This window comes from Elephas maximus, chromosome 2 (genome assembly GCF_024166365.1).
Source record: "Elephas maximus indicus isolate mEleMax1 chromosome 2, mEleMax1 primary haplotype, whole genome shotgun sequence".
NCBI lineage: Eukaryota > Metazoa > Chordata > Mammalia > Proboscidea > Elephantidae > Elephas > Elephas maximus.
In genome coordinates, this window is record NC_064820.1 from 84472552 (window position 1) to 84495614 (window position 23063).

General features: G+C 40.1%; 1 protein-coding gene across 1 annotated transcript in view; it reads right to left on the bottom strand.

Moving 5' to 3' along the window:
- Positions 1 to 22850, bottom strand: part of HOMER1 (homer scaffold protein 1) — a 142864-nt gene extending 120014 nt beyond the window's left edge. The window contains exon 1 of the mRNA XM_049866561.1: positions 21095 to 22850. Coding sequence (XP_049722518.1) covers positions 21095 to 21099 — 5 coding nt within the window. The 5' untranslated portion in view covers positions 21100 to 22850. The remainder of the gene's footprint in view (positions 1 to 21094) is intronic.
- Between the last annotated feature and the right edge of the window lie 213 nt (positions 22851 to 23063).

Genomic DNA, 23063 nt, shown 5'->3' on the forward strand with positions numbered 1-23063 from the left:
TTTTAACAAATGTATCACAGGAATGCAAGATGTTAATATAGGAGAAACAGTGTGTGAGGGGAGGAGAGGTGGTATATAGAAACTGTGTATTTTCTACAATTTTTCTATAAACTTAAAACTGTTTCAAAAAATAAATTATATATTATATATTATATAAAATGAATATATTGCTATAATTCTTATTTATGTTCAAGTTAAATTACAACATTCAAAATTACTAAAAAACAGCCACTCTGGCTCAACCTAGTATATCTACTGCATAGACATCACATTTTTAGATTGAAATTTCACTCGGCTGCTTAAAGTTCTCCAGACCTAGCACTGACCCGTAGAGGGGACATACATAACCCCCAAGCATAACGTTGACTTACAGCCCCTAGCAAGTAAGGGGCTAGGCAAGTGATACAGGTTGCACCCCTATACACGCAGCCTCTGGAGGAGCTAAAGCCTGTGAGGGAAAATATTCTCAAACACCTGTCTTGTGCTAAGCACTGCAGATACAATTTACATTAAAACTTAGTAAGCTCACAATGGCAGAAACTTTCTTTATTATGTTCCTGGCTATGTTCCCAGCACTTAGAAGAATGCCAGGCACATAGTAGGTGGTCAATATAAACATTTGTTGACTGAATTAATACACAACACAGTCCTTGCCCTTATGACACTTAATAGTCTAAACTAATGCTACCGTAAGCATTTAGAAACACATTTTCAGGTAATAAATATGTACACATTTATTTTTGTTTTTTTCCCTAACTTCATAATTATTAAACATCAGTGTGAGTGACTTAATAGTATCTGACCTTAAAAAATTCCATAATTGGTGACATGTTTAAGAAGAACAATCAGATTATTTAAATACTTTTCTGTAGACTGAGCAATAAGATGGTTTAATTATACAGAAAAAGTTTTCATAAAAACATTAAGTATTTCTTTAAAAATTCATTATAGTAGAAGTAGTGATTGTTCCTACAGTAAGTACCATTTAAATCTCAACTGCCTCACTGAGAACTAATATTTTCATGGTTCCATCAAGGATCTGAAATCAGCCTACTATTTCAAAAGAATCAATGAAATCACAGCATTAAATAGATTAAGTTCTTTGGAAATAAAATATGGGGGAGGGGGAGAAAAAAAATTTAATGGGTATTTAATCTGAAGGGGACAGATAAATTCAATAAACTTATTTTTGGTCTTCAGTGCTACCAAGGTTTCACTTTTTTTGATATTCTTTATTTAGAAAAATATAATTCAGTTGAGTACTAGAAATGTAACTGTAAAATATACATAGTAACAATAATTACCATTTATTGAGTAGTTATTATGTGCCACAAATGCTGTTTTAAGAACCCTGTTTGTATTTTATCTCTTAATCTTCATAATTCTACCCCCAGTTTACAGATGAAGAAACGAAACATACAAAGGTTAAGTAAACTGCCCAAAATCACAGCTAATGAAAAACAAAAAATCAAACCCACTGCTGTCGAGTCTAATTCCGACTCATGGCGACCCTACAGGACAGAGTAGAACTGACCCATAGGATTTCCATGGCTGTAAATCTATATGGAAGCAGACTGCCACATCTTTCTCCTACGGTGACTGGTGGGTTCGAACTGCCAGCTTTTTGGTTAGGAGCCAAGTGCTTAACCACTGTGCCACCAGGGCTCCTACAGAGCTAAAAAGGGGATCAATAATTTAACTGCAGTCATAGTCTAGCTCAACAGATCTTGCCCTCGATAGCTAGCCTGCTCTGGCTGTACTATATATGCTGTACATTCTACTTACAGCTTCTGCGACTCAAACCTGTAGCTCAAGGTTTTAAAAAAAAAAAAGCTTATAAGTGGAACAAACCCCACCAATTTGGGGCCTGATGATACAATTGCATTTTACAGAACAAATGATAAATTTATTTCATTTTGAAGCCTCTGTTGGTTAATTGATTCTTACTACTATGAAAAAGAAAACTACTGCTCAATTAAGACATTCTTTCAGCATGAAAGTCCCCACAATAAATAAAACACAATCCAAGCTTTCATAATAATGAAATCAGAATTAGCGCAGGGGTACAAGTACTTTGGGTTATTATTGCGGAAACAAAGTCCACCCTGTACATAAAGACTAAAGATATTGATATTTATCAACATTAAGAAAAGCAGGGTAAGTTAAATTGCAAAACTGTGTCCAAAACAATAATATATTGAGTTCTCAGTAGGAATCAGAGCAATGTTTAAAAGCTTAAGTCAATTCATTAACTTCTGTGACGTTCCTAGGTATGAAAGAAAAAAACTTATAAAAGAACCACTACACACTATGGTTCACTCTGAACGCACATGTGCTGTGTATGTTTATGTACACTGGGCATAGGTAGGAGATGAGAAGGTAAACATTAAATGTAGTCCCTGGCCTCGGGAGAGCTCCAAGACTTTCCATAGGACTGGGTTTCATAATGCTTTTCAAAGAAAAGACATCAAATATTAAACAAATGGTGGTATTCTGGCAAATTTAGTATTTATTAGGTTTGTCTTCCAAGATGATGGAACATTCTCTACAGAAGGAAAAAGGCAACTAAGGGAGGAAAATGTGGCATATTAAAATAACTGAATAAAACACTGTAAAAATTGGACATACCTCTTTCATGTTTCATTTTTAGCAGAATGAAGACCATGAAAATCCTTCTGACAGTTTTCTGCTTCTTAGGTACAGTGGTCTTATGCATGGAATTATGTCACCCCAAAATATGTGCTGCAAACCTTAACTTCTACGCCTGTGTTTACAGTCCCGTTTGGGAATGGTTTGTCTCTGTTATGTTAGTGAGGCCATCCTCACAATATTTGTTATGCTTGAGCCCACTGTTGTAGCCACTGTGTCAGTCCATCTCATTGAGGGTCTTCCTCTTTTTCAATGACCCTCTACTTTGCCAAGCATGATGTCTTTATCTAGGGACTGGTCCCTCCTGATAACATGTCCAAAATACAGAGACAAAGTCTCACCATCCCTTCCATCTAAGGAGCATTCTGGCTGTTCCTCCAAGACAGATTTGTTCAATATCCTGGCAGTCCATGGGATACTAAGACAAGTAGTAACCTAGATTTAGACAGTTTTAACAATAAAAGCACCAAAACTTTTGACTTCTAACCTCAGGTGGGCCCTTTAAGTTCCTCTTTGTTCATGGTTTGCAATCTCTCCCCTTCTTCACCTCTCTTCTCAAGACCCTGAACAACCTTCATTCCCTACATTCTCAGCATATGGCCTCATCCTTTATCACCCAGTAGAATGTAAGCTCCGTGAAGGCAGGGATCTTTGTTCATCAATGTATCTCATACACTTAGAACAGTGCCTGACACACAGCAGATACTCTATAAATACTTGTTAAATCAATCAGTGAATGAACTGAAGAAACTGAGCCCATCAGTTAAGGAGCTCCCTTTCAGACCCCTGCATATAAACTACAAACTTAATTTGGTCATATCCTTCCTTACATACTTCCCTCCAGTCTATGAGGAAGATATTCATCCTACTTAGTTAACTACTCCACCTGTGTTCCAGATCCTATTCCCTCCCATCTCTTTTCTCAATAATTATCTCCTCTCACCTGTCTTGGTAATCCAACGGTTAAAGCACTTAACTGCTAACCAAAAGATCAGCGGTTCAAAACCACCCAGTAGCTCCACAGGAGAAAAGACCTGGCAATCTGCTCCCAAAAATACTACGGCCCAGGAAAGCCCATGGGGCAGTTTTACTCTGTCATATAGGGTCTCTATAAGTTGGAATTAACTCAACAGCACACAATATCAACCACTGTAATTTTAAAATACTCCTAGCTATAGACTCCCAGGGCCTTCAACTAATGCATAAAATAACCCCATCATGAAAACAAAACCGAAAGAATCCTAGACCTTGCTGCAGCTCTCTCTCTCCATATATATTTTTCAAGAAGCTTGATCTTTAAGTCTGTATTTGTCTCTGCTTCCTCATCCTTCACCACCACCCAAACCCAGTGGCAATTTGGCCTCTAACCCAAGCTGCTCAAACATCTCAAGGTAAGGCCATTAGGGCTCACTTCTTACCAAATCTGATACTTTGTGCCTCATTTGATGCTTCTGCTACATTTGATCCTGACCACGCCTCTTTTGGAACTCCCTCCTTTTCTTGGCTTTTTTGACACTGTTCCCTCTTGGTTGGGCTGACGGTTCTCTCAGCTCCTTTGCCTGCCTCTTAAATGACTATTCCCCAGAGATGCCTGATCTGCTCTTTTCTATAAATACCCTCAATGAGCTCATTCACATTCACCGCTTCAACAAAGACTTATATATTCTAATAATTCCCAAAACTTTATCACCTGCCAATTCTCTCTCCTGAAAACTAGACCTATGTATCCACCTATGAGACATTCCCACATGGATGTCCATAAATATAATCAACTTTTACTCAATTTCATCATCCTGCAAACTTGCTTCTCTACTTCTGGTTCCCTATCTCAACTAATAGCTGACAAAGTCAATCTCCTACTCCCTGTTTCCCTCCCATATATATCTAGTTCACTGTCAAGTCCCATTGATTCACCTATTTAAATCTCTTTTGAATGCAGTCCCAATTCTACTCTATTTATTTAGCTCAAACCATTATCCTCAATTAAATTTTTGCATTTAACCTATTAAGCAATTAAATCTTAGTGTCTCCAAGACCCTCAACCCACTTGCTCTACCCCCTGCCCTCTCTCTCTCTCTCTCTGTCACTGCCCTCTCCCATGACCAATAAACCCGAAACCAAACCCACAGTCATTGTGTTACCGAGTAACACTGCTTACTCCATAGGGCTTTCTTGGCTATAATCCTAACAGAAGCAGATCACCAAGCCTTTCTTCCACAGTACTGCTGGGTGAGTTTGAACTGCTAGTCTTTAGGTTAGTTATCGAGTGTGAACCACCTGTACCACCGAGGGTCCTGACATCCTCCACACTGCAGCCTGAGTAGTTAATCTAAAACACAAACATGGTAGCATAACTCTACCAGCTTAAAATTGTTCCATTTTTCACCATTACTTAATGCAATGACCTTAATGCAATAAAATATATTTACTGTACACCTATATATACAGTAGGGCATGTAATTTATAAATATACATACATTATACACTCAAAATTATTTTATTGATATGGGTACCCCATCAAATTATGTGAAGATCACTAATCTAGAAGAAAAATACAGACATCTAGTTCCTGACTACCTTTCTAGTCTCATCTCTCTTTATGCTATATCCTAGTTGTGCCAAACTAAACTTTCTAACTAGTATACTTTACCTCTGAGGCTTTACTTACTTCACCCTTCTGCCCGAAAATTTCCCCTCTAACAACCTCCCTCACACATCTCTTCTACTACTCTCTCCCCACCTGGTCAACTCTTGTTTGTCCTTTAAGGCTCAAGACTGGCTATGGCCTTCCAAAGCCGAGATAGGGACTTTCCATGCTGTGCTCCCAAACACAATATACATCTCTACTGCAGCACTTAATCACCATACTGTAATTTCTTGTTTACATGTCGACTCATCTTTGTATTCCCAGTGCCTAGCATGACTCATAGCACAAATTAAGTGCTTAATGTTTGTTACAAGTGCTCAAAAGGCACAATGTTGGGGGACAAACTGTAGCAACACCTTAGTTACCCAACACAGTTGAGAAAGTAGGCACTCTTTTTCTGAGTGTTAGGTTTTTAAGATGCGCTTACATCATGCATTCAGCTTTCAGGTGTTGGTTACAAGGGAGAGTTTTAGAAAGCCAATACTTTATCACCCATCAAATTCTAATCAATTAACTGTCAATGGTGTCAACACGTTCTGAAAGCTGCCTTATGTAAATTCAAAAGTTAAGGTTCAGTGATTCTGGTCAAACATAGCAAATTAATCACACACGTTTATCTTCTTTCCAAAACTCCCCATCACATAACAACAAAGAATAGAAGACATGACATCAGTGGATAAGAGATTTTAATGCAGTTTTGAAATAGAAAGCATAGTACCTGACTTGGCAAAGCCAAACATGCTGTAACTAAAGTGCCTGCAATAGGAAAAGTAGTAAGTGAACCATTTGCTGGCCAGAATTTAGAGGTAAAAGGAGTGCAGAAGTGGGTGTGAGGTATGGGACTGAAATCAGAGAGTTTGAAAGTTTAAATAACAGAACAATAAGGCCCCACCCCACCCTCTCCCTCAGTCAGGCAATTACCTCTTCCAATAGTAGAAGGTAGAGATGGGGCCTAAAAATAGTGACAAACTGAACCACACCCCCTCAAAAACTCCTCCCTTCATGGTTCTCAAATTATAGCATGTAATATGTCTCCTAGGTATGTAATGGAATAATACCCTTAACTTGCTCTCAGAATGCCAAGAGGTAGATTACACACACACACACACACACCATTTTTTTTCTTGAGAAACAGGTCAGAGACAAAACCTACAATCTCAGAGAAGAGCCTAGTGCTTAACCACTGTACCACCAGGGCTCTTTTGAAATGGTGAATAGGATGGGATATCGCACAGATGATTAAGTTACTAATCAGTTGACTTAATCATTAAAAAGATTAACCTGGCTGGACCCCATCTATTTAGGTGAATTCTTTAAAAGATGAAGCATTAGAGAGTCTTCTCCTGCTGGCCTTGAAGGCATAGCCTCTGTGAGTTCTAGAGCAGCAAGGAAATTAATTCTACCATCAACCACATGAGCTTGGAAAAGGATCACAAGCCACAGATGAGACCCCAGCCCTGGCTGCCATCTTGATTGCAGCCTTGTGAGACCCTGAGCAGAGGTGCCAACTAACCAGTGCCTGGACTCCCGACCCACAGAAACTGTGAGATGATAAATGGGTGTTGTTTTAAGCCCCTAAATTTGTGGATACTGCCATGCAGCAAAAGAAAACTAATACAGCATTTGGACAAACTTAAGGATATCTAAGCAGAATAAATGACTAGAAGGAAATTATGTTTCCTACTAAATCAGAAAACTTCAAAAGGCAAAGCAGTGTCAGGTAGGTTAAAAAACAGTACATTTAGAAATGTCGGAAGGCAGAAGTAATGGACATAACTCATAAGTACTGCCAAAAGGAAAGCAATAGAGATCAGTTTCAAGTTGTCCTGGGTCTGTTAAGTTATGAAAAATAGATGTGAGGCCGAATCAGTGTTTCCTTTTTCCTCCTCAGTTTAAAATTACAGTTTTTACAACTTGAAAGCAGAGAGAAAATAAAGCTTCAGGCATCTCTGAGGCTTCCAAATGGATAAAAGTGTCTCATGTTTGTAAACTTCAGTTATCAAATGCAGTAATTCTAGTAAGATCACTAGATCAGCAGCTTAAGCATCACCTGGGAATTTGTTAGAAGAACAAATTCATGGACCACTGAATCAAGAACTCTGGAGGTAGAACCCAGTAATGTATGTGTGTGTGTCTAAAACACGCCTTCTAGGTGATTCTGATGCAGGTTCAAAACTGAGATCCACTGATCTTAATGTTAATTTCTGCCACTGCCCTGCTATGCTCTGGTTTTCCTTCTTCAGTCAACAGTTAAAAGCATTTCTAGACTTACTGTATTTTACCTAGATTAGAGTATCACAGTAGCTAGCATATGGTAGGAGCTCAAAAAATATTTGTTGAATAAATAAGGGATGAGATATGTGTGTTTGGCCAAAGAGTTAAAATGCTGGATATGAATGCCTTTTGGCAGGACAATAAGTTTCTCCTCACTTTCCCACAGTCCTCACCTATCCCTATTGTCCTCTACCTTACACCCTCAAACACTTTTCTGCTCAGCCAGTGATAACATTACACAGCTTGTGACCCCTGGGAAAAATAACTCAGGAAGTATAACATTTAATTTTAAATTTGGGTAAGTATGGTTCAACTCTCTCTTACAAATTCAGGACTGAAGTAATTTACAGCTATTTCATGATGCCACACTATGCCACAACTGGCCCTTCCACTTGTCCCAGTCCAGCACTGGGCTAGAAAATGTATTTCAAGATACCATCTCAATCTTCCTTTTTCTGATCTGGAGTCTGTAGAGACTAAGGATATTTAAGTGCCTGCATAAGTATTCCAGAGGCTCATGTGCCCCAAACCACAGGGGCAGCTAACAGGGCTCCAACTGATGAAATGTACCATTTCATATCAATTTCGAACAGGCTACTCCAAATGCATATAATAACATCAAATTATCTGAGAACTGTATTCAAAATGTAATGCACTGATCAGAGATTTAACTACATACAACAAAATACAGTTTCTTTCGGTACCATCTAGAAGGAAAAAAAAATACATACATCTAACGAATTTACCACTAAGATAACAGGCTTGCCCTAAACTTGATTTTTTTTTTTTTTAAGAACTATGAGGGGTTAGAATACTCACTCCAAATGAATCTATACATATCTGAGCATCCATTTAGGATCCCCTGAACTAATGGTAAAAGACCTAAGGAGCCCGAAGACCTAGCACACGATCTACCATTTATTTCACAGTTGCATAATCTCAAATAAGTCACATTTTCCCTCTGAGTTCTAGTTTCAGCTGTAAAAAGTGATGTTTAGTGTTGACACTCTGACAGCAGAAATACCATTTACTCTTTGTTATGGATTTAATTGTGTCCTACAAAAATATGTGTCTACTTGGTTAGGCCATCATTCCCAGTATTGAGTGATTGTCCACCATTTTGTCACCTGATGTGATTTTCCTTTGTGCTGTAAATCCTACCTCTATGATGTTAATGAGGCAGGATTAGAGGCAGTTATGTTAATAGGGCAGGACTCAATTTACAAGAGCAGGTTTTGTTTTAAGTCAATATCTTTCAAGACATAGGAGAGAAGCAAGGAGTGGGGGTGACCACATACCATCAAAAAAGTAGTGCCAGAAGCAGAGTGCGTCCTTTGGACCCGGGGTCCCTGCTCTGAGAAGCTCCTAGACCAGGGGAAGACTGATGACAAGGACCTTCCTCCAGGGCTGACAGAGATAGAAAGCTTTCCCCTGGAGCTGGCACCCTGAATTCAGACTTCTGTTTGTTAAAGCCATCCACTTGAGGTACTTCTGTTGTAGCAGCACCTCATAACTAAGACACACTAAAACAATCTATTTTTGCTGTCATTAGAGCAACTACTTCTTTAGCTAATTCTGAAAAGAAGAATGAAACAAAACTTGAGGTAAGCCAAAATTGATATAAATACACAAGTATATGTAGTAACAGTACTAGATCCTGAAAACATACTGTAGGTATTAATATATTTTTAACAGCCCTAACCCTTAAGCCCCAAGAGAAGCTCTGAAAATTAATACATTCACTGTAATTCATTAATTCATATAATTTACTATAATTAAGATTCCAAAAGAGTCAAGGAACAATATTTCACAATCTTACCATGAGTCAAAACTCACTTGACAGCAACAGGTTTGATTTGGTTTTATAGAAATAAACATGTTAGCACTTCAATGAATTTCCTTCAAATCTTTTTTATGGACATATATATTTTATATCATCTACATCATAGAGAATATACAATATTGTGTCCTGATTTCTAACTAACACTGTACCAGCTGTGAAAACATTCTTTAGGCAAGTTTCCTACCATATGAATAACCTGTAACTTAACTACCCACAGTTCATATATTGATTACTCAGAATACAGTAATTTGCCACAAAAATATTAAATAGCAATAATATCATTAATATCTTGCCATTCCCCCATACTCACATCGACGTAGCAATACATGTCAATTTAACATTAATAATACACTAAATGAAAGCAACAAAGAAAATAAACCAAAAAACCAAACCCAGTGCCGTCGAGTCGATTCTGACTCAAAGCGAGCCTACAGAACAGAGTAGAACTGCCCCATAAAGTTTCCAAGGAGCACCTAGAGGATTCGAACTGCCGATCCTTTGGTTAGCAGCCGTAGCACTTAACTACTACACCATCAGGGTTTCCAACAAAGAAAACAGACAACTAAAATTCTATGGATTATCAATTAAGTAAGGAAAAAGGCAGCCTGCAAGATTTAGAACTATTAAAAAAAAAAATTAAATAGAACATCAAGAAAGATGAATATAAGGGTGACATGGGAGTCTTCTCATTCAGCTTAATGTATACAGATCCCTGGCAATACTGAGTAAACAAGAGTAGGTGGAATCCTCATTCTGTAAACATCTGGGAGCTGGCAGGGTGATTAAGCAAAGCACATGAATTTTAATGTTAAAAGCCACGTGACAGAGATTCATAACAACAGAGTAAGAGAGAAAACAGTACTGTTTTACAAAATGGAAACAAAGAAAGGTAAAGGCACACTTAAAATAGTATAGTTGGTTCAAAATTAATACTTGACCTGTTAAGTTTAAGAATATACAGTCTTACCTTCCATGAAAGAAGACTGATTGAAATTTTCTAATATCAGTACTAGAGCTCTTTGAACATCAAAGCCTCTTAAGATAATTTCCTAGTGACCATTATTAACAGCCTAATGGGAGAAACTGAAAGCAACTAGGGTAGAAAATTCTGACGCACAAGAAAAGCACTGTTCTTAATAACCCTCTTAAAATTCTTACTTACAAATACTTAGGTGAAACAGGGAAATAACAATTGCTTAAGATTGAGGCATGCTTAAATATAAAGAAAGGATCCAACAATTTACCTAGAAAAATTATCACAAAACCTGGCATACCCAACTATATGCCCAATTGCCAGGACTCATAATTTTCTATATATTAAAATTGGGCTCTAATTCCCCAAATTCTTTCAATTTATTTTACACATGTGTGCTATACTATTGAACTAGACTATTAGGAAACACAAAGTACAATAGCCATAGAGAGATGTTTCTGAGCTATGGCTCTGAGCACATTTCCATTAAGAGTCTCCAAGTTAAAGAAAGACAAGGGCAAATTAAAAACAAACCCCTCGATGGAGAGGAAAAGAAGTCAAGAACGCTTCCTCCTACAGCCATCTGTATTCTAAGGCATGGGAACACATGGATCAGACATGCCTATAGACATGATCATAACAAACACGACTTAAAACGACCTTATAAAGTAATAAAGGCTGCTTTGGTATCTGCAAGGCGCCCTGGTGGTGCAATGGCTAAAGCAATTGACTGCTAACAGAAAGGTCAGCAGTTCAAAGCACCAGCTGCTCCAAGGGAGAAAGGCGTGGCAGTTTGCTTCCATAGAGATTCACGGTTCAACACCAATGAGTTTGGTTTTGGTGTCTGCAGTCCCTCAGTACAGTTTTGTTTTAATTTCTATCCAACTCTGGCTTGGTAATTTCATAAAAAGCCTTCAATTCTGGTAACAACTGATCTACCTTGAGGACTTCGCACCAACCTTTGTCAAAGATGACATGGAAACGCTTCATGAATTATGGAAGAACATTAAAATAAAATGTTCATAAAGCAGGTCTATTTTTTATAAAGCTAATATTAGGTTAACATTAAGAGATAGATGATTTTTCAAAATTTAGAGAAAGTGCTAAGGTAAACTGTACTATGAGGATAAAATATTGATTAGGCTGCTAATTTTTTTGAATTACATCAACAATTTTAATTTCCATACAAGAAAACAATGACTTTTTGCTTTCTCTAATATCCTACTTTAAAGAGAAAAGACAGTTAAGTGTAAATGAAATTCAATGCTTAATGAAGTCAAATACTAGTTCTAACCTATTGCCATTAAGTCGTTTCCTACTCCTAACAACCCTATAGGACAGAGCAGAACTGCCCCATTGAGTTTCCAAGCAGCATCTGGTAGTTTCAAATTGCTGACCTTTTGGTTGGTGGCCATGCCACTTAATTACTATGCCACCAGGGTTTTCAAATATTAGTTCTATACAGTATTTAAAATTCTTTTAGCTATACTAAAGCCATAACTGGGTTCATAATCCATAATTAGGGGGAAAAAAACCTTGAGAAAAGATAATTTTTTTCTTCATAAAGCCACTAAAAAAAGATAGCCCTGTAAAATTAACTCTAAATTTTACTTACCAGAGAAGCGAACAGATTTTTTTTTTTTTAAACTTTTTTTAAAAACAAAAATGACATCGCAGTGGGGAGGTCAGTCCCTTTGAGATTTAACCACATTTTCATATGAGACAGTCAATCGTTTAAAAGTAAATTGATTTGGATGATAATTTTTTTTTAAGTGAAATGATAAAGTGGTGATGATAAAGCCACTGAAATTACACTTAAAAAAATGATGAAAATGGCAAACTTTGTTATACGTATTTTACAATTGAAAATTTTCTTTAAAGTAAACTGAGTCTACAAACTATGTATAAGGACAATTTCTATAGTCACTTTCTAACTATCATGAATAACATTTCAATATTTATCCTAAACCAAATGTCATCATTCCCTAATCCCAAAAAAGTCACATATTTAAAATTGTGACCTCATTTCAGAATTATTAAATTAATAAAAACATACCTGTCATGAAACAAAATTAAGAGCTTCTTATAAATGAACACCCTGTATATACTTATATTTTGAACAGGATTTTTTGTGTGTGTGTACACGCTTGTTTGCTCCTGCTAGGTAGCAAGTTTGTTGTGACAGTTTAGTAATTCTATACTAGAACCAGGAAATTAACAAAGAAAATAAAATAATAAGTGAAACAAAAATAGGACCCATAAGGATGTTTTTAAAAAGGATTAATGCCTATGTAACGTGACCAATCAAAAGGTCATAATACTGTATATCTTGTTTTTAAGAATTACATAATCCTAAGAATCCAAAAAAAAACCAAACCCATTGTCATCGAGTCAATTCCGACTCATAGAGACACTACAGGACAGAGTAGAACTGCCCCATAGGGTTTCCTAGGCTGTATTCTTTAGATGTCACTCTGAGGACTAAGTGCACCTGGCCCAAGCCATGGTATTTTCAATCACCTCACATGCATGTGAAAGCTGGACAATGAATAAGGAAGACCAAAGAAGAATTGGTGCCTTTGAATTATGGTGTTGGTGAAGAATACTGAATACACCATGGAGTGCCAGAAGAACCAACCAATCTGTCTTGGAAGAAGTACAGCCAGAATGCTCCTTAGAAGCAAGGATGGCAAGACCTCGTCTCACATACTTTGGACGTGTTATCAGGAGAGCTCGGTCCCTGGAGAAGGATATCATACTTGGTAAAGCAGGTCAGCGAAAAAGAGGAAAACCCTCAATGAGATGGATTGACACAGAGGCTGCCACAATGGGCTCAGACATAGCAACGGTGGTGAGGACGGTACAGGACCTGGCAGTGTTTTGTTCTGTTGTACATAAGGTCGCTATGGGTTTGACTGACTCAACTGCACCTAACAACAACAGCAATCTTTATGGAAGCAGACCACCTTACTCTTTCAGAGCGACTGGTGGGTTTGAATCACGAACTTTTCAGTTAGCATCCAAACACTTAACCACTGTGTCACCACGATTCTTTAACACATCCTAATGTGCTATTGATAATCACCATTTCATTTGTATAAAAACCTCAGCCCAGAGCCAAAAACATCATATACCACATCCATTCTGTCTCCCAAATGATCCCCGTTCTAATACTTGCTCCTCCTCAAAGTTAACTGACATGGCTTAACCAACCTTGACTAGTTTACACAATTTTACCATCAGCTTTGCACAAGTACTCAAGTATTATAATCTTGCTTCTCTTCCTCCCACTCACTTCGTACATGGCTAAATATGTAAATATTCAAGTAGGTTTGGTTTTCATTTTTAAACTGTAGCATAGGACCTAGTTTTTTCTGAAAAACATAAAATATTTATAAATTTAAATACTATTCCTACATCTTGGCAAGTCAACACAACTTGTTATCCCATGTAGTGATCATGTTATCTATCTGGTGGTTGGCAATGGGTAGCAACTTCATCCCATCACCAACAAATTTTAAAAAGAAAATTTCTCCTTCAATTTTTTGGGGGGAGGGAAGGTTCTCAGACAAGTAGCACCAATGCAATCACTGAAGCTAACAGAAACTAAGAAGTAGGGTGGAAATTTCAAGAGCAAATTAGGGAGGTGGCAGGTTTGGGGCTGAAGGTGGGCTTAAATGTTTCCTGTTACTCTTACATTGTAAAAAAAACAATTGTATGGAAGGAAAAACCCATGAGAGTCCGTTGTTATTATCCCCACCACTATGGATCCCTGAAAACCTGCTTGTATCACTAGGAGAAGAGAAAAAGAGGATGAAGTCACAAGGATAAATGAAATAAGAACAAGAACAAAAAGGAACTAATGAAAACTCTTCAATATACGCAATAATAGGTTATATACAGGGGAAGAACATTTGGAAAGAGCAAGCGTGATTTGCTGTTGTATAATTATCGCCAAAAAAAAAAAAATCCAATAACAAAAAATGAGTTCTTTCAAATATAGCTAAGAATGTTATTGTTGTTGTTGGGTGCAATCGAGTTGATTCCAAATCACAGTTACCCCATGTGACGGAGTAAAGCTCCCCCACTGGGTTTCATAGGCTATAATCTTTACAGAAGCAAATCGTTAGGTCATTCTCCTATGGGGCCACTGGGTGGGTTCAAAATAAGAAAGAACAGGGCTCAGTTATTCCATTAATTTATCAAAAAATCAACCAATTCTCAAAATGAGAATTCTTCTCATTGTTGGTATCCTCTTTATATATGTTGATAGAAATAAAATTATAATTCTACATTAAACCGAACCCAAAACCAAACCCACTGCCATCTAGTTGATTCCGACTCAGAGCGACCCTATAGGACAGAGTAGAACTGCCCCATAGAGTTTCCAGGGAGCACCTGGTAGATTCGAACTGCCGACCTCTTGGTTAGCAGCCCTAGCAAATTCTACATTAGTCACAGGTAAAATAAGTATAAAGTTGTAAGGCAAATCTTACCTATACGCCAACCAAACCAAAAACCAAACCTGTTGCTGTCAGGTCGATTCCAACTCATAGCAACCCTATAAGACAGAGTAGAACTGCCCCACAGGGTTTCCAAGGAGTGGCTGGTGGATTCAAACCACCAACCTTTTGGTTAGCAGTCCAGCTACTACCTACACCCGATAACATTTAATTACTTGCTTGAGGGAATTTCAAGATGTTCTCACTTTTACTTTCCATGCAGTTTGTATGCTATCCAGAAAGTTGTTTTCAAACTTCTCAATTCACTATTCCATGGCCCACCTGAGAATGAATGGCTCTGCTACAAATACACCATGCTGTTACCTACATTGGGGGCCCTGGTGGTACAGTGATTAAGAGCTTGGCTCCAAACAAAAGGTTGGCAGTTTCAGTCCATCAGTAGCTCCTTGGAAACCCTATGGGGCAGTTCTACTCTGTCATATAGGGTCCCTACGAGTTGGAATCAAGAGCACAGCAACGTGTTTTTTTTTTTTTTTTTTTTTTTGGCTACCTAGATTTTTACCTCTGCACACAAAATACCCTCATCCTGAGGAAGTCCCATTCAGCCAACCAGATACTTCTCAATCACCATCCCTCTTTTCCATCCATCATGAAATTTTCCAAGGTTGGTCCAACTATCTACCTCCCCTACCCAGCCAGTGTCCATCGCTCTCACTTTGGCATTTCCACAGGATACAACATACAAAACCAATTTCTAAATAATTTCTTTAACTGTTTTCTCACTCTGCTTCCCCTGATCTTTCATGTTACTGTTCCGTTGTTAGGTGCCACTGAGTCAATTCTGACTCATAATAACTCTATAGGATGGGTCAGAACTGCCCCACAGGGTTTTCTAGGCTGTCATTTTTTTTTTTTTAATAATTTTTATTGTGCTTTCAGTGAAAGTTTACAAATCAAGTCAGTCTCTCACACAAAAACTTATATACACCTTGCTACACACTCCCAATTACTCTCCCCCTAATGAGACATCTAGGCTGTCATTTTTATAGGAGCAGATTGCCAGGTCTTTTCTTCTGCAGAGCAGCTAGTGGGTTCAAACCACCAACCTTTCAGTTAGCAGCCAAGCACTTAACCATTGCACTACCAGGGTTCATACTGCTACTCTACTTAAAGCCCTGTAGCAGTTGTGATGTGTGGAATCATGTTATTGTTTTATAGAGTCAAAAACTTAAATTACATTTAGGATGGAGATAGCTAAAATAGAATAAAAAGTAAAACAAATGAAACTATTTTTCCAATAGGTAACATAACCATAAAACCCGTTGCTGTCGAGTCGATTTTGACTCATAGCCATATGAAGGGGAAAATAACACAAATAACTTCTGAACACATATATATCCTCAGTTTAAAAGCAAAAACAAAAAACAAAATCCATTGCCATCGAGTCGATTCTGACTCATAATGACCCTATATAACAGAATAGAACCACACCATAGAGTTTCCAAGGAGTGCCTGGTGGATTCGACTACTGACCTTTTGGTTAGCAGCTGTAGCACTTAACCACTACACCACAGGGTTTCCAAGAAAGCAACCACAAATAAATCTTAACCTCGAAAAAACCCCTGTAATGGTTCCCCAAGCCACCAGTTGCTACCACTGGGTAGTTAAATCAACTCAGTGGGTCACAACCATCGTTCTTCCTTAAAAATAATATAGAAAATAGCAGAGTGCATCACACAAAGTAAAATTATTCTCTGAAATTTTGTCATTTATACACCAGTACACAAGACCATGATGTAAAAATGTTTATCTTACTAATGACTCGTGGCCAAAAAAGTTTAAAATACACTTGCCTACAGGAATGATTAAGTATTTGCTAACTGAGGCTGCAGTTCAAAGCCATCAGCTGCTCCTCGGGAGTAAAGACCTGGCAATCTGCTCCCATAAAGATGACAGCCTAGTACACCCTATGGAACAGTTCTACTCTGTTTTATCGGGTCACTATGAGTCTAAATTGACTCCAAAGCATACAACAACACAGGATAATACAAAGTCTTTTGTTTGGTCTACCAAAACCAAAACCAAACCCACTGTGGTCAAATCAATTGACTCATATGGGCCCCACAGGGCAGAGTAGAACTGCCTCCATAGGGTTTCCAGGGAACGGCTGGTGGATTTGAGCTGCCGACCTCTTGGTTAGCATGGTTAGCAGATGCAGCTCTCAACCACTGTACCACCAGGGTCTGGTCTACAAGGCTACCTAAACTTGGCCCCTGCCTAAGGCTCTGGCTCTATCTCTTGCTATCCCCCCAAGGACCCCAAGCAAGATAAGCCTGTCTTGCCAAATGTTTTTGCAGTTTCTTGTCTTAGTGCTTTCAGTCATACTATTTCCTTTGTCTTGAATGCCCTCTCATTTGTCCATGAGGCCCATCTTACTCATTTTTCAATATCTAACACTTGTCACCTCCACCACAAACCCTTTTCCATCCTTCCCTCAAGCTAATACACACAAACACACACACACACACAGTGCCTTAATGGTGCCTTACCTTATAGACCCTTTGACATTTCACTGTACCTTTTATTTTAAAGCTTGACTGTCTTCCCCACTCAGAACTATAAACTTCTTGAGAGAAAAGAGTACATTTTACTAGTCAGCAGCACTGAGCTCAGTACAGGCCACATAATAAAGGTTCAAAAGTTTGTAAAGTGAACAAATATAAAACTAATGAGTTCCATCTAATTTCTCTGCCCTTAGGGATGATACTATGGTTGCCTTTATAACAAAGCTCATTCATATTTGCAGTGCTGGACTAAGATTTCAGCATTGTTGCTACAATCCCCAGACAGCAGCACCTGGCAGCCTGAGGCACAAAGACGTGTCAGCTTCCTGTCCTTCAGCAAAGAAGGGACTCAGTTCAGTTGCAATGCTGCAGCACCCACTTCCATGCCTCCACAAGTTATCTGGGGAAGGGGAGAGGCAAGATTCCAGAGGCTCCCACAGGTAGGTGAGATAAATCAGAAACTGCACCAGCCAACTTCATTAGCAGGAAGGACCCTCATTTTATATATAAACCAAAAAAAAAAAAAAAACCCACTGCCATCCAATCGATTCCGACTCATAGCGACCCTACATATAAACCAAAAAAAACCAAACCCATTGCCATCCAATAGATTCCAACTCATAGCGACCCTATATAACTAGCTTTAATTGGGTAGGGGGAGCTTTAGTCCTTTGTTGTTGGCACTTAGTTGCCAATATGATCTAAGCAACAATTCAAAAACCAAACCCAGTGCCGTCGAGTCAATTCCAACTCATAGCGACCCTGTAGGACAGAGTAGAACTGCCCCCATAGTTTTCAAGGAGCGCCTGGAGGATCCGAACTGCTGACCCTTTGGTTAGCAGCCGTAGCACTTAACCACTATGCCACTAGGGTTTCCAAAAAAATAAATAAATAAACAAAATATTCCAAAGGTAGCATGAAATAACTGAAGTTACTTGATTTCTGTTGACTCGTCTGACAGCTCTGAAATAGGTAGTGACTCACTGCTCTTATTGTGAGATGCTACTTGGGGGGGGGGGTGGCAAACCAAAGGGAGGGGACCTTCTCACTGAGTTTTCCATAGACTTCATCTTACATACGTGAATGCCCTAATTTTTTATTGTCTGACACAACTTTACAAACGGATACTTCAGCTGTCTTCACTGCAATTAAAAACAGTTCATGCAGCATCCAAGATACTTTGACAGACTCTGCCAACTGTCAGTTTCAGCTGTTCTTTTCAGTTCCACCAGAGTTCATAAATTACTGTTCAGGAGCCACAGATTTTCTTCCCACCTAATCACTCATTTTCTTGAACGTAACCTCTTTTGCTTAGACTTTGCCCTTAAAATTACATTCATAATTAAGGCAAAGAAATAATTTTTACTATGAGCTAGCATCAGCCAAAAATGCATTCATTATATGTGACACTCTTCACTCACAATATTAAATTTCAGACACGTGTCAGAATAAAGTTTTAGGATTGCGTGGGTAAAAGTTTAAAGGTCATTTATAGCTCTGTTTCCTCTTGTTTTACATAGGTGCTGGCAGCTACGCTTACTCCACAAACATTTATTAGGTATAAACATCTATCAAGTTTGGAAACTTGCACAAATGCCTTCTCCTTGTGCTCTTCTAGTCCACTTCCACCTACACTTCCGCTCATTAATTCAAGACGGTACACGTCACTATCAATGAAAAGGGTCATAGCCCCTATAACGGACTTTCTGAAAAATAACGCCACAAACACTCGCTCCCTTTCCACCTCAGTCCACCTTTAAGACTTTATTAACAAAAGGCAAATAAACTAGTTTATCAGCAAATTTAATTATGCTGAAGTATCTAAATGTGTGTTACGTGTGTGCTGGGCACGGGGAGGCTTATTTTTATATTTTAAATCCTAGTCCCCTCAGTATTTAAGTTCATCTCAAGCCTTCTTGGTAAAATGATAGGCATTCATGAGGCTTAAAAAAAAAAATTTTTTTTTTTAAGGTTGTGGAAAACTGATTTTCTTCCAAGATGCTACCGCTCACAATCTAGAGAATGCAGTCTTCAACGTGAAAAACTGCCACTTGATTTTTTTGCTCCAACATATTTTAACCAGAAGAACTGCAGGTTCTCAAAAGAAGCCATATTTCAAAGGCTTTAAATAACAGTATTTTTCAGAATCCCTCCTTTAAAATTAGTGGAGTTAATCTAAAACATTTTTCAAATGCATTATTTTCCAGCTTGTTAAGGTGCTTAAAAACTCTTTACAGAAAATAACATCTCCACCTGAAAGATCTACTTTAAGAAGCCAACTAGTGATCATTAAAATGTAAGGAGAAAAAAGAAAACAATTCATTTTTATAGTTGGAAAAGTCTTTCAAACCCATCTCACATAAGTTCTTCACTTTGCAGATAAGAAGACAGTCCACAGAAGTTAAATATTTGCCTCAGAGCACTAGCCTACTAATAGCAATGCTAGAAACAGAATGAGATATTTTAATTGCTCCCAAATCATGGGAATTACATACATTCTCACCACTTGTAATTTTTTAAGAACAGTTATCACCGTTTTCCATTAATTCCTGAGGAAGAGCTCCTACAATACCCAAGCTATGAAAGTTGTTCAAATTAATTAACTTCACATTTTAACTCCAACAAAAAGGTAGTACTACCCAAAACTTCCTTTCAAAAGTCTCAAGAAGTGTGTGTACACTCCCCTAAACTATCACAAAGAAATGTGAGTCCATCCTTTCAAAATCTGCCCCTCAACCACACACACACACAGAGAGAGAGGGAGGGAGGGAGGGAGGCAGAGAAAATTCTGGAAGTTCCTCTCTGAGGGAAAGCATCAACAATCTGTCAATAAAACAAGTAGATCATTCCATTAATATGAGTTTCCAGCTTAAATTAGGAAGTCACTAGCATTTTATCAAGCTACTCGTGTGAACGAACTTAATAAAAGGTTGGAAAATGCACTCCTGATTGGATTTGGATCTGACAGAAAGGTAGATCTGACATTGTTAACACAAACGGAAAACCTGAGCTTAGAAGTAAAAAACAGAAGAAGTGAACAAGTTCCTTCGACAAAAGACTTTTTCTTATTCAAGTTCTTATTTCCTACTGACTGCACCGCACTCTGGAGACAGCTTCAGTAGACTTTCAAATTTTCATTTAAATCCCCCCAATAAATCAGTTCTAGCTTATATATATACATATATATTTTTAGCTTATATTCAAGGGCAAAACAGAGGGCACATTGAGGGCAATAATTTACACTGGATCATTTTCAAGGACTGTCGTCTAACTGCTATTTAGTTTACAATACAATCGTTCCCTTTGTGCAACTGATTATTCTCAAAGTACTGAGAGAATGCAGTACTTCTTTTTGAAAGACATCGACCAGCAACAAAACCTCAGACACGATTTTGATTACAAACTCATGCAGCAGTTTGTGGAGAATGCGTTGCCTTCTTAAATATTACTGATAAAACTATATTCCGGTTACTAACGTTATACGCGCCGTTCCTTAACTATGACCTCCCTGTGTCACTCTAAAAGAACGCACAAAATAAATTGTTAATAGGTTAACACACCTATATTTTGAAGGTGTAGCCAGCTTAGCAAGGTGGCAAATTTGTTCGAAAACACAAAACACAGACAATAACACACATACATAAACAGATTTGAAGTTGTGTTAAGCACAAAAATCCTTACCCCATTTTGCCCAGTGAAAACTTGCTCTGAAGTTTCTGCTCTTATACGGAATAACTTCCAAAGGAATTTCTCCGTTTGCTATTTCGCCGTTGCTTTTCCACCCCCCGAAGTCCTTTTCCGGAGGTATTTTAATGATGCTGACAATTTGTTTCCTTAAGTAAAATGCTTTCTCCCTCGTAAGTAAGAAATCGTTCAAATAAACTGAGGTGGCATTTGCTTATTAGAGTTAAAATGCTGCGCGGAGAAGACAACGGTCAACTCTATTCCACAAAATGAGTCTGTAGGAAAACGCGGGATCCAGCTTCACCGAGTCCTATAAAAACTGAGTTCGCTGGTCTTTTCGCTCATGTCCTCCTTGACACTCACGAAGAGCTAGGTAACTCGGCCTTTTCGGTGCTACGGGTTCAAATTTCTCCACACCAAGTCCCTGGGGGTGGAGCGTCAACCCACCGCGACGTGCACTTAAAAGATCCCTACCTGAAAATAAACATCCGAAAAGCAGTAATGCCAATGCTTCCCTACGCTCACATTAGAAAAAAATATATAGAAAAATCTCCTCGAAGTGCAAACCCGACAGCTCGCGACGTGCACGGCACTCCACATTGGAATCTGTCTTTTTAATTTTCCCCTCAAGACTCGGAGCAGAGAGGAGGTAGGGAGAAGGAAGAGAAGACTGGGCAGGATCGATTCACTCTCCCGAGGAGAATAAACGGAGCCATATCTCTACTGGCAGAAGGCTGGGGGCGCAGCGCACGCCGGGGAGCAGGGGGAGGGGACCCGATCCCACCTCCCTCAGCCCCTGCCCGCCCCCCGCCGCCGAGCACAATGGAGCCCGCCTCGCGCCCGGCCCTTCATTCGCCGCTGCCCTCTTCCCCCTCCCTTCAGAGCGCAGCGGGTCTCAGGCTCCCGTCGGCAAGGAATGAATGAATCAGAGAGCCAGGCTCCACGCTTCCAACGGCACCCTGCCCCCAGCTCCGGGGCGGGCCGAGCGGCGGCGGAGGAGGGGGCTGAAGGGTCGACGGGCGCTAATGCCGCGTCAGGGACCGGGGACCAGGGCTCCGAGCCGCGGGAGAGCCGCTGCTCCAGCGCCCTCACCCCTGCTCCTCGCCTCTCTGGCTGCGCACTGCCGCCACGCGCCGCCTCACATTCCCGGAGCCCTGCTGCCGCCTCCTCACACCTCCTTCACCACCCGCCTCCGCCGGCTTCCAGCTCCCGCTCGGCAGGACCCCGCCGGACCGAGCGGCCTGAAGCCCGCCGGTGCCTCCGCCTTCGCCCGCCGGCTTGCAGAGCGGAGGGCACCCCTTCCCCGGTCAGCACAGCCCGCAAGAGGCTAGCGCGGCGGCGGAGCGAGCTGCGGGGGGCGGAGGAGGGGGCGGGGAGAATGGGGGCGGGTGATAGTGGCCCCTCCCCCTGCTCGCAGGAGGGGCGGGAGGCGGCCGCCACCGCGGAGGCGCGGCCGGGAGCCGGGAGCTGGGGCGCAGATCTGTCCCTTGGGCCCCGAGGGGCCCTGCGGGGTGCGGGAGGGGGAGACAGCCGCGAGGGGGAGGAGAGGCTGGTGGTCAGGGGCCGAGCCAGCCCTCGTGGGGAGCTAGGCCAGCCAGTCAGCAGGTCCGTCAGTCCGTCCTTCCTTTCTTTCCCCCCTCCCCTAGCGGCCGGCGGCGGGCGGGCCGTGCGCTCTCCTCCTCCGCTGGCTCCTGGCCCCGCTCCCGGCCGCCACAGCCTCCGCCGCTCCCCACACCAGATGCTCGCGCTGTGTCTCCATCCTCCCCGCAGGAGGACCTTTAAATAGCAACGTCAGCGCGCTCCTCTCCGCACACACGTCACCCGCCGCTCACGTCACCAGAGTGCGGGGGATGATGTCACGCGGCCGGAAGCATTGCTAAATTAGGGAAGGAGCAGGGGAGGAGGACTCGGCGAGCTCTTCTGTGCCCACCTGTTCTAGCTTCTCCTTAAAGGCCAAAGTACAGGA